Source organism: Giraffa tippelskirchi, chromosome 9 (assembly GCF_054371585.1).
Source record: "Giraffa tippelskirchi isolate mGirTip1 chromosome 9, T2T-mGirTip1v1.2.pri, whole genome shotgun sequence".
NCBI lineage: Eukaryota > Metazoa > Chordata > Mammalia > Artiodactyla > Giraffidae > Giraffa > Giraffa tippelskirchi.
The window spans coordinates 101,297,309-101,310,368 of NC_137283.1; the positions used below are offsets into that span (position 1 = coordinate 101,297,309).

The window sequence follows — 13,060 nt, forward strand, 5'->3', positions numbered from 1 at the left end:
ATTTTCCAATTACCTATGCTAGAGGTTTGCTCTTATGCCAAAGAATCCACTCACTGGGAAGGAACTGACTTGTAAAAGAAAAAAGGAAGAAGAGATAAAGCACAGAAAACTAAAGTAAAGCTAATGTGAGAACTGTCTTGAATTGATGCTTAAAAATAAGCTTAGAGATAGTCCAGGTTAAATAAATGACAGTAAAATATCAAATTATTCATGTATTAAATTTCAATTAGATAAGAAATTACACAAATGCAAATGATCACTATATTTTCATTTGAAGTTTCTCAAATAAGTACAAAAGTAGACATAAGTTAATTTTTCAACTGGCAAAATTATATTTTAACATTTAGAATTTACACTAATAATTTTAACATCTACTCTAGACCTAAGTTTATTTTTCACATTTTTAAGAAAAAGTTTTTAAGTGATGACATTTTGCACCCTGTGAAGTATTTTGTTGGTGGGATATCAATTTTTATAACATTTTGGAAGTCAACTTTGAAATAGTAATAGCACTTTAAAAGCTTTTCTTTGAGTATAATCATTTTTCCCTAATGAAATAATCAAGGCATATATTAATGTCAAGACATATTTCTATCAAGATTGATATATACTGATGCTCACCACAATATTATTAACACCAATAAGCTAGAAATAACTCAATTGTACAACTACTGAGGAATAGATAAATTATGGTAACTACCTGAATGGATAATGAGTAATCAGTAAAATTTTCTTCAAGAATAATTAATGCCATAAGAAAAGGCTCTCAATACTATTGTTAAGTGGGAAAAAAATATAACATAAAAATAAAAATATAAACAAACAAATGGAATGGTAGTGATGAATCAAAACAAAAATAACAAAACATTTGACTTTCTCTAGATGGTAAAAATTATATGTGATTAAATTTTCCCTGTTACAACAACTATGATAATTTACATATAAAGTCTAATCTAAAATGGTTTATTAAAAATAATGTGACATATTGAAAAGAAACAATAAAATATCTACATACATGTAAAGAACAAACAGTCAGACTGGTCCAGGTTTAAAACCTGGCTCAGCCCTGCACTGTGACTTTGCGTAAATTACTATCTTTTCTGGGGTCTCAGTATGCTCTTTTATAAATAGGAATAGTAATTCTCAATAGCTGAAATCTGTGTACAAAGGACCCAGGATAATACCTAAAACAGTTCGTTCTTCCTTCCTTCTAATTTGACACTAAACAGAAATTATTATATTCTAACAAATGTAATGCACAGGCAACTTGGTAAAATGAATTTCAAATCATAATCACAAATGGCACTTCCAAGAGAAAATAAAATCTAGTAGATGTAACAGTTCAAATTAGAAACGTACCTGTTCTTGAACATCTTCATGCTCTGAATTAAGAAGTTTGATAAAAATTGGAACAGCCCCAGTTTCGATTACTACTTTGGTATGCAGAAAAGTTCCAGATGCTATATTAGTTAATGCCCACGCAGCTTCAAACTAAGGAAAAATAAAAGCAAAATAAAGCCCCAAAGAAATGCCAGAAAGAAAAAGAAAGGAAGAAGAGAGGGAGTCAAGACTTAGCTGAACAAGTCTGAGAGAAAGATTCACTTACGATTAATAAGATTCAATGTCAAATCAGATTTGATAGGTAAAAATGCTTTATTTTTTATAAAAAGGACTCTTCAATCTGGAAAAATAACTGAGAATATAATAAAAATGTATAAAATCATGAACAATAAATGAACACATGTGAATTTATGTTTCATAAAACCCCTGATGTTTACTATCAGGGAGCCAGGTATTCTAAATCAAGCAGTTTAAAACAAAATGATACACACTACTTAATAAATAGAATATTTATGGAACTTAATCATAAAAGGTACTTTCGTTTCCCTAAGGATCATCTATTCCTAACCTCCTCACTTAAGAAATAAGAAAAATTAGAAAGCCATACATTTAGGTGGTTAGTTCAAGGTGAAAGAGTTCATCATTAGCAGAGCCACAAGAACTTGTGGTATTCTTTCAAGTAGCAGAGCCTCTGGGAAGTTACTCATATCAATCAGAATTCAGATATACTTATCCGTGATGGATTTATAATGATGCAATTGAGAAAAATTTAACTCATGGTTCTCCAACAAACTAGCAAATTAGACCTGCAAATTAAGGAGTGACAATAGCTTTAATAATATTTGGCCTAGACAACTTCTCACATTAAGGTAGGTATTATGATTAATAAAAGTATAATAAAAAGCATTAGTGAAAGGCATGAAAAGTACAGATAAAGCTAGAGAAAAAGGTAATATTTTTAAAAAGGAAAAAAAAGAGGCAGAGCTCCTATTCATCTCCACTAGATCTTTAGTATGTGGCAACAATGCCAATTCTTCTGATTTGTAAAAAGGAGCCCCAAATCTAGACTTCCATTTGAAATTCTTCAACTTTTGAAAGCCTGATATCTAAATTCATATATTTTAAAACATGTGCAGGCCAAACATGTAGGTCCCCAGTTTGAGGCCTCTCGATTACAGTAAGTCCCCTATATATGAACCTTCAAGATGCAAACTTTCAAAGATGTGAACATGTGTTCCATCAACATCAGGCAAGAGTGAAACTGCAGCTTAACCTCCGTCTCCTATTGTTGACGATCCTTCAGCTTTACGATCTCCCACTTTCTCTCCCTCTTCCAATCAGTAACTCTTCTCGCCTGGCATGCCAGCCCCTGCATGCCAGCTGCTGTACTGCACTACTGTACTTTTCAAGGTAGTATACTATGAGATTAAAAATGTTTTCTTTATTTTTTTGGTTGTTTTTTACGTATTATTTGTGTGGAAAGTATTATAAACCTTTTACAGTACAGTACTATATAGCCAATTGTGTTAGTTGGGTACCTAGGGTAACTTTATTGGACTGATAAATGCACTCCCAGAACAGAACTTAGTATAGTTAGACCTATGGTTTGAACAACATATTTCATATGAACTTGGATAAGTTCATATGGCACACCATATAGCCGCCCCAAGAACACACTGTTGAATTTCACTAGGTTTCAAGTATAATGATTAACTGGAGAACAAAATGGAAACTCACTCCAGTATTCTTGCCTGGAGAATTCCATGAAGAGAGGAGCCTGGAGGGCTACAGTCCACAGGATTACAAAGAGACACGACTTAGTGACTAACACACACACACACACACATAATGATTGATAAGCACTCAAATCCCCAATGTTCTTGAATACTGTGTGCTTTCTACACATGCTATTTTCACAACCTGAAATTACTTTTCCTTTTATTCAGCCTGTTAAACTCTCATTCCCTTAAGACTAGCTGTGTAACATTGTAAACATAAACTGCTACGTTTTCTCTGTTCTCAAAGCACTTTGTATAGTTTTCTGTTAGCACTAAGTGTACCACAGTATCACAGATCTGTTTAGGTGTTTGTCTTCCCCAACACAGTGAAGAATTTCTGCAAAGAGAGAAATATCTTACTATTCTGTAACTACAATGCCTTATGCAATGTATTGTTTAAACTAACATTCAATTTTATCCATTCATTTCGTCTTTCAATCACTTAGAATTAAAGAGCCAAATAATAAACTAGCTATCAGGAGGCTTATGTTTTAGTTTGGACTCAGAACTTACAAATAAAGCGAATGACCAGATCGTGATTTCCAGCCCTGACAGCACTATTACCTAAAGACTTTAGGTGATAGATAGATTTTAGGTGATTAATAGTCCTTACAGCACTATCACTTAATTGACAATAAGACTATCCTTATTGTAAACATTCTCAGCATTTTTTATAAAGTTCATGATGGGTAATATTCAGAAGTGCAGCACATTTCTTTGCTTATACCTAGAGAGAGGATCTTTCTCAAATTACTCAGATTAAGTGGAACACTATTCTAAGAGGTAATTTCAAATTATTCAAATACCAGGAACAGTTCTCCAATACCAATAAGAGCATTGAGAAAGTAGGTGTAGGTCTTGTACAATTCCTGATAGATATAATTCCATCCTGTACACTTACTTAAGAATATATATATAGCAATGAAAGTTAGGAAGAACAATCTTACACAGTAAAATATTTGCAAACTTCAATACTTTTAGTAGCCAATTATTTGGAAGACATCTTAAAATTTTCACTATCACTGAGAAGCAACACTCTTTAAGACACACTTAACTTTGGTCACATTTTAAGTAGATTATACTGATTTGTTCTTTCTTCAAAAAAAAAAAAAGGAACTGATCAATCAGATAAAAATGTTTTAAGAGGTACAAGAGTTTATACTAAAAAGTTACAACTTTAGTTAGGAGCCAAAATAAATTTAACCATTAAGTAAGTTAACATTTTGATTTATGATTTTCTAAAGCAAAAATTATTCAAGGTTGACAACTATAAAATTTTTCTTAAAATTACGAATGATTTTAAATATATTTTTCCAAAAAAAATTGTTTAATGATAATAGTTTCTAGAGAAAGTAATAGTTCCTAGAAATAAATAGTTCCCAGAAAAAATTAGCACTGTAAACTTGACCAGGGCAAGACAGGTAGCGCCACTTTTAATCGCCACCTACTGATATTTACTGAATGCTTACAATATATTCAGTACTGTAGAAGTTGCTTTCACTAGAAACTAATCCTATGTCATTTCTGGAAGGAGATAATTAAGAACGTAAACTACAGAACTCACTTGTAATGTACAATTTTCATTTCTTTCAAGAAATTTCACAAATCTCTGCACCACTCCTGGTTTCTGTATAACTTGATCAATTGGTGGATTAGGTTCTAAAAATTAAAAAAGAATGAAGTTATTATGCAGATACAAAAGCACAATGATCTGGACCCTGGGTCAGTTAACAGGACACACAAAATAACTCCTTCCTAGATTTCACTGCCCAAATTTGAAACCCTTAGCTGGATGTAACTGAAGAAAACAAATGCTCTCATAACTGCAATGTTTACTGCAAAAAAAAGAAAAAGCAAATTCTTTTTCATTAGCATAACAGTAAGAAAATTTTAAAATATTTCCTATACAAATATTTAAAATTCATAAATTAAAGGCTATTTAGGAGGTCACCTTTACAGTATGGGAGTATTTCAGTCCAACACTCAAAACACCAATCAAAGGATAATAATCCTTCTAAGGATAACAGTCCTTCTAATTCTTCATAACCATACTCCAATTTCCAGGGATGTCCCTTTCACTATCAACCATGAACTGCCTAATGTCTTTCAGCCAGACAAGTCCTATCTTCTCAAGATGTTATTTAAAAAAATGCTATTGAACTATCTAGAATTCTTGATAAACTCTCATGATAGGCTGAGGACTTAAGAGAATAATAAAATCTCTAAGAAGTTTAAATGCAAATTTAAAATAAATGCAAAAAGTAAATGCAATTAAAATAAATACAAACTTAAAATAAAGATATTTCTGGGACTTCTCTGGCAGTCCAGTGCACTTGCAATGCAGGGGGCCCAGGTTCAATGGTTGGGAACTAAGATCCCACAAGTCAAGCAATGTGGCCAAAAGAAAAAAAAAAAGGAATAGACTTTCTTCCTTTTCTTTTTTCTACAAATTTGCTATCCTAACTTTCTCAAAAATTGGGAGATTTCTGCAAAGTTAGTAAAATACTACAAAGTTTTGTTTTGGTGTTCTACATGAAAAGTCTGGATTCTTCAAAATGTAAATTCCAGACTACAGCCTAAATTGCTCTTACAATTATAAAACATCAACAAGATAATACATAATATTATTAATGCTTTTACTCCCACCCAATATAAAATACAAATTAAATTTTTAAAAATTTGGAAAAAAAGAAATATCTGATTGATTAAATTATTTTACATTCATGCTCTGCTGTCATGCTGCTATTTTTAAAAAGTCTGAAAAATATTTCTGTAACAATTTAGAAATATGTATCTCTAACTTTCTTAGCAATGGGACTGATTTGGGACTATTTTGCTTCTTTAAATTCTTTTATATTTGCAGGTATTCTACAATCAACATGTGTTAGTTTGACAGTATAATGGTTTTAAAAAAGAGATTATTATAGAAAAAATTAAGACGCACTGCCAAAGAAAGTGTCTTAAAATAAAAAAAAAAACTAACAAAATTGCACTACAGATTCCTGTAACATCAGGGAAATAAGTAACATCAAATAGGCACACTGAAAATAATTCTTGCCTTTAGAAAGCAGCTTTCTAAATTTCTGTGTAGCTGTTAGTTGTTGATCAGCATTATTAGAAAAAATCATCTGAACCATATCTGAAGTAATAACTTCTTCCTAAAACACAGAAAATGTAATTATTATCTAAATATTTTACATTAATAATTTTGTAGTATTATTTCTGAAATACCGAAGAAATATAATTTGAAATACATTTGTAATATCTACCTCTGGAATGGGTACAGTGGAACTGATGTCGGGATCCTGAATAGGATTTTCTAACATAGATTCATCATTTCTGGGCAAAGAGACATTTCTGCGTTTGAATAACTATAATAAAGAGAAATAATATATTAAGCTTTCCATAAAACACTAAATACCCATAGAATTTTATTTTTCCTTTAAGTGAACAAAACAATCATTTTATCACTTAAAATTCTGAATATTTTAGTATTTCGTAATCACCATACCATAAACACCTAAATTATTCAAGGTAAGTTAAACATTTGGGGCTAGATTAGCTCTTGTCCTACAGACTGCTTTGGGACATTCTTAATCTCAGGTCTTTTAATCAATTTCCAGTACCATAAACAGAACACACATTTATATTTTACAGCACTTGGAAAAGCACATATGCCTACTCTGAATTATGAGATATCTAAGAAAAAAGCAGATCTGTTATATGAGTGAAATAATGTGCTATATTAACAGAGCCAGTATATCAGACTAACAAGGAAAAAGAACAACTCTCAGGAAAGATGACCCTATGCTTATTAATTGAGTGAACATAAAGAGAGGAAGAAAGAGACATGATCAAGTCACTGAGCAAGATTTACAGGTATATTTCATAAATCAAAACTGATAAAAAAAATTCTGGTATCATAATCTTTTTGATAGCTAAATAAAATTCTGCTCTTCCTCAGTCTCTACACAGTTCTTTTCCTATTCATTTATTCATCAGACTTTTTTTTCTTAAGTACCTACTGTAATATAGTAGAGACTATGTCAGATGTTATAAATAGGGTGGGTAATCATATTTCTAAAACAGGCCTTTTTTTACTTTCTACATTGCTAGTTGCTTTTACATAGTAGTTTTAATTCACGTATGTGAAGACCATACCGTTCTACTTATTTATGAATACTTCTAAATTTCAGTGTATCTTGGAATGAAACATGTGGAGATACATTCTTTTAAATGAATTTTTCTATTCCTTATGTTCCATATATAAAGTTCAAACAGAGAAGGCTAAGAGGTCTGCCTGATGAGACTATAGGAGGAACAGTATGAGTAGCATAGGAAAATGATTATAATTAACTTAGGGGCAAGAGTTATGAAAACCACAAAATGACAAATGAATACAGTTAATGTTTTTCTAGGGGGCAAATTTTACAACGCTGAGTGGAAGTGATACAAATAGGCTCGAGAGTAAATATGTCTTAGCACTGGGGTAGAAATATTGACATAAAAGGTTTATCAATGGAATAGAAAAGTCATTCTTGTCAGTGATTAAAAATAACATAGGATTCTGATTCATGAATTTGCTAATATTACTGGATTCTATTTATACTTGTATTTATATTAATATTCTATTTATATTTATATTCAATTTCCTAGAAAAATTGTTTTCATTTAAAATTATCTAAAAATTAGCAATAACAGAATTAAATATTTTAAAACACCTACCTGTTCTTCCCTTTTTTGTTTTCGAAGCTGTATTCCTTCTTCTTCTCTTCGTCTACGCATCTCCTGAGGGTTTAGGGCTTTATTCTTATAACTTTTCATTCTATAGTTATCTTTCCCTGGACTAGCCATGGCATCTTAAGATTAGGAGAGAAGAAAACAGATATCAACTACTTTCAAAATAATATGAGATGTTTACTCTGGGGCAATTAAATTCAGGCTCATGGATTAAATACACCAACAAAACTCATTCTGAAAATTATGTACAATGAATACATCCTCTCACCCCCACATCAAAATTGGAGGAAAATGATCAAATTTTTTAGGACTACACTATCAAACAAATAACAGATTTTGGTCTAAACACAAAGTCATTACCCTAATTTCACTGATTCGGAGAGGCACTCTCCTATCCCTGGTATTTTAATCTTTCTATAAGTGAGGTGCATCTTAAAATAACTGTTAGCCAGGAAATAATCATGAAACAGTTGGATAAAAAACTTCTAAATCACAGCTTCTGGAAAGATCAAGAAATAATCAGCAATGAATTGTCTTATTTTCAATAAAATATGGCATCAAGTTTCAGTAAGAAAACCTTATATATTTATTGGTGTCTGGGTTCTTTCATTTACTTAAGGAACTGCCTAAAGAACTAAAGCCACACAGGTCAGGACTTGAGTTATGACTACAATACCAGTTTTCAGTACTAGAGTATAATCAGTTCATTTAAAATACCAAAATATTTCTATACTTTAAGTAGTTTTATTATACATGTTTTAAAAAATTAACACATAAACATTTTATAAATATACAAAACATATAAACATAAAATATATTTAAAAGGGGGCAGGAGATAAAACTAGAAAGGTAGGTAAGGTTGAAATACATAGTTCGTGCAATCTAGCTGAGAAATCTGGTCTTGATCCTAAGAAGAAGAATTAAGAAATTAAAGAGAAGGTTGTTTCAAACTTTGATGATAAAAGATCTAAAGTAAGTTAGTAGGTGCACTGAAAAACACAGAAGACAGACTGATTCCAGAAACATTTCAGATATGATTCAATAAGAATTAGAGGCCAAGTGAATGTAAGGAATATGTGCTAAGGAAGAGAAAGGAGTTGAGGAGGACTTCATGGTTTTCATCATGAACTCTTTCAGAATAATGACAAAATAACCCAAGACAGGGAATACAGATGGAGGATTGAGTGCTGGTTTTGTTTTCTTGCCTCCATGTTTTTGAGATGAAAACAATGAATTCAATGATTTTATTTTTTATTTACATACAGCAAAAAATCACTCAGTACACAGTTCTATGAACTTGACACAATGCTCAGGCATATAACCAACACAATTAAGATATAGAACAGCTTCATGATTCCCCCCAAAACTTCCTCATGCTGCTCCTATCTAGTCCTTCTCCTACTCCTAAAACCTGACAACAACTATTTCCATAGCTCTGCCTTTCCCCAAATTTCACATAAATGAAATAATAACAGTATGTAGTCTTAATTGTCTTCTTTTATTTAGCATAGTGTATCTACGAGTCACCATATTGTTGGCATGTATCAAAATTCATTCTTTATTGTTTAGTAATATTCTATTGTACAGATATACCACAGTTTATTGATTCATTAGCTGAAGGACATTTAGGTTGTTTCTAGTTTAGGGCAGTTACAAATAAAACTGTTATAAACACTCATGTACAGGTTGTGTAAATATAAGTTTTCATTTCTCCCAGGTAAATATCTAGGAGTAGAATCTATGGATAACAGGACAAGCATATGCTTCACATTTTCTAACAAATTACCATTCTGAAAAGTTATAGATAACAGGACAAGAATATGCTTCACATTTTCTAAGAAATTACCATTCTGAAAAGTAAGTATACTACTTTGCATTTCCATTAGCTATTACTGTTACTCTGTATCCTGGCTACCCTTGTTAGAATTTTGTTATTGTTTACTGCAGCCACTCTAATGATGTATAGTGACTTTAATCTTAAATGTGTTAAATTTATAGTACATACAGCACAAACAGAAAGTTTTGATTTATAGATGGTTAAAAATTATGAGTCAAACTCAGGAAAAGAGTATTGAATGATCATTCAAGAGCATTCAGTTCAGTTCAGTTCAGTCACTCAGTCGTGTCCGACTCTTTGCGACCCCATGAACCACAGCACGCCAGGCCTCCCTGTCCATCACCAATTCCCGGAGTCCACCCAAACCCATGTTCATTGAGTCGGTGATGCCATCCAACCATCTCACCCTCTGTCGTCCCCTTCTCCTCCTGCCCTCAATCTTTCCCAGCATCAGGGGCTTTTCAAATGAGTCAGCTCTTCGCATGAGGTGGCCAAAGTATTGGAGTTTCAGCTTCAACATCAGTCCTTCCAATGAACACCCAGGACTGATATCCTTTAGGATGGACTGGTTGGATCTCCTTGCAGTCCAAGGGACTCTCAAGAGTCTTCTCCAAAACCACCGTTCAAAAGCATCAATTCTTCGGCACTCAGCTTTCTTCACTGTCCAACTCTCATATCCATACATGACCCCTAGAAAAACCATAGCCTTGACTAGACGGACCTTTGTTGACAAAGTAATGTCTCTGCTTTTTAATATGCTGTCTAGGTTGGTCATAATTTTCCTTCCAAGGAGTAAGCGCCTTTTAATTTCATGGTTGCAGTCAAGAGCATTAGAGCTATAAAACAAAGACGCTCGAAGGAGAAATCTTAAGGATGTTCACATTTCCATAGAAAATGGAAAGCAAAGGAAACCAAACATAAATAGAAGGATCAGAAGAAAATAAGAGTCATGAAAAAGAAGGGAATTTAAAAGATTAAAGAAATATTTCAGTTGCAGTGACACTAAAAAAAAAAGTCACTCAATTTATTCATTGATTTATCCTGCAAATATTTAAGTATCTACAATAAGTCAAGTGCCATAGGAAGGAAGATAGACTTGATAATTAGGTCACTGGTAAAGCAGAGAAATTTCTTTAGTGGTAGAACTAAAGGTAGAATGGAAAAGGCTGAGGACTTTACAATGATTTAAAAAGTACTTTGCGCCTCTTAACACATGTATACAGTTGTGTAATTAAAATACATGTATAATCAACCAATATCTCTTTATAAAATTTTCAATAAATTAATTTTAGCGATGCTGTGTGCACCTACAAATACTTATGTCTAGAAACAGCTCAATCTAACTTTCTTAATAACAACGTTTTGCATTATTCTCTGTTTTATATGTAAAAGTTCTGTTGCACTAATAAAAGCTTAGGCTTTTGGAAGGGAAAAACAAAGTTAATTACCGAGCAAATCGGGCTTCACATTAGTTGTTGAATTACACTCAACAGTATAAAATATCTTAGCAAAATGAAATGTTCGCAGCAATAAACCTCTTTACAATATTTACCACCTACACATTAGGCATCTTATAGGTCACTGGCCTCTAAACTTTTGATCACATACCCTATGCACACAAAATACATTTGGGAATTCACCCTCAATATGCTAGTTTATTTATATACACGTATTACTAACTTAATAAACTATCCAATTATAAATTCACAGGAATTTTTTAAAAAAAGAATAGTTTTAAAATATAAGCAGAAGTTCTAATATTTTCTCCCCACATCTGATTGACTCACCCTATGCCTCCCAACACACACAGCAGACAGTACTCCTAAGACCATCAATCTAGGCAATGACAAATCAAAATCTTTCAGTATAAATGCTAACCAAATAAAATCTCGCCCCAGCAACTCATATATCATTTGTTCTTTTTCCTATAGTATTAACTTCTTGTCTCTTATTTAACATCTGCATCCTCACTGCAGCTGCTTTAAAGGGGATATAAAGCTCAAGGAAAATGATTTTTTAAAGCTGCCTCACCCAAGGGGGTTGTCTTTCTCTGGAATATAGCTTAAAAGACTGTACTTCAAAGGCTGCTGTCTCATACAAGTTATTTCAAATATAAGAAATGCCATTCAAACACTATCAAGTTGCCAGAGGAATTTTTTTTTTCAGCCATAAGCTTATTTTTGACTCCGCTCTTTGAAAAAACTGTGCTGAGGTTGGGCAAACAACTGGAATCTGAACTTTTTCTAATACATACTAACGGAATTTCTTGTCTCCATAAAGCCTGCGTTTCTATGGGCTTCGGTGTCTGTTAGTAAAATGACAAGATCAGTACAAAGGGGAAAGTGCAGCAACCTGAGCCCCTACAAGCAAACAAGCAGTACTTGAAGATCTAAAGGACAGAGCTATTTCCTGTTTACCATGAGAGAAAGTCACTTTTTTTTATATATAAAATATATCATGGAATGCTGTAACTAAGCGACATCAGATCAGAAGGTTTAAAAAAAAAAAGCGTTCAAAAAGAGGAAGAGTAAATGCCAGTGTAATATTCTTTTGAAGTAGCACTATCTCTTCTCACAGCTATTAATTTCTCTCATCTCTTGTGCATTAGCGAGGAGACACTATTAAATTGTCACCTTGGAAGTGAGCTAGCAGAAGCATCTAACCCACGCTGGCCCGCGTCAGGACTGAGCCCTTCCGGGCACCTGCGCCAGGTGGACGGCAGCTGCTGGAGGTAGAAGGTGCGACACGTAGGCCCCTGGGATCGAACCTGCCTTATTCTGGACACGAAGGAACTTCTAACAAGCTGAGCTGCGGAACAGGCCCCTGAGCCCCTTAAGTGACAGGCAACGTTTGATAAGACCATGTACCGAAAAAAAAAAAAGAACTACCGAGAGACCGCGGAGCAGAGCGGCGAGAGGATCCTGTGCCTAAAGATCCTGAGCATCAGCCTGGCTCTCGGAGAGGCTCTGAGCTCCCTGCGCCTTCGCGTCCTCAAGGGAAAGGTCTGACTGCCACGCCCCCGCCACCGCTGTCTCCCTCTGGAGAAGCTGAGAGAACCCGGCCCGGCCCTGAACCCTTTGTAGGGGAAGAGATAAAAACAGTGGCCTCAGGAACTAGTAGCTCCCGAAAGGACCAAACCCGAGGGTCACCCCACCTGGCGTGTGTCACTCCCACTTACCCATTAATGTGGCACTAGCCGGTGCCCTGACTTCCCAGTCCCCGGCTGCGGCGGCTGCTGCGGTAACTGTGGGGTCAGCACTCCGCCCCTAGCGATGAGTACAGAGACCAGGCTCACAACGCAAGATGGCGGCCTCCTGCGCCCCCTACTCCAGACCCCCAAGTCTGGGCTCCCAGAAACCCTTGC

General features: G+C 33.9%; 1 protein-coding gene across 5 annotated transcripts in view; it reads right to left on the bottom strand.

The window, feature by feature from the left end:
- Positions 1-13,060, bottom strand: part of KPNA5 (karyopherin subunit alpha 5) — a 48,093-nt gene that overhangs the window by 33,473 nt on the left and 1,560 nt on the right. For 2 of the 5 annotated variants that reach the window (XM_081529581.1, XM_081529585.1), the window contains exons 1-6: positions 12,330-12,420; positions 7,845-7,978; positions 6,389-6,490; positions 6,178-6,277; positions 4,684-4,778; positions 1,360-1,491 (exon numbers count right to left, since the gene is read on the bottom strand). In XM_081529581.1, coding sequence (XP_081385707.1) covers positions 1,360-1,491; positions 4,684-4,778; positions 6,178-6,277; positions 6,389-6,490; positions 7,845-7,978; positions 12,330-12,354 — 588 coding nt within the window. In that variant the 5' untranslated portion in view covers positions 12,355-12,420. Of the gene's footprint in view, positions 1-1,359; positions 1,492-4,683; positions 4,779-6,177; positions 6,278-6,388; positions 6,491-7,844; positions 7,979-12,329; positions 12,421-12,584; positions 12,772-12,874; positions 13,041-13,060 lie in introns of those variants that run through there. The other 3 variants (XM_081529582.1, XM_081529583.1, XM_081529584.1) reach the window with 3 other exon arrangements.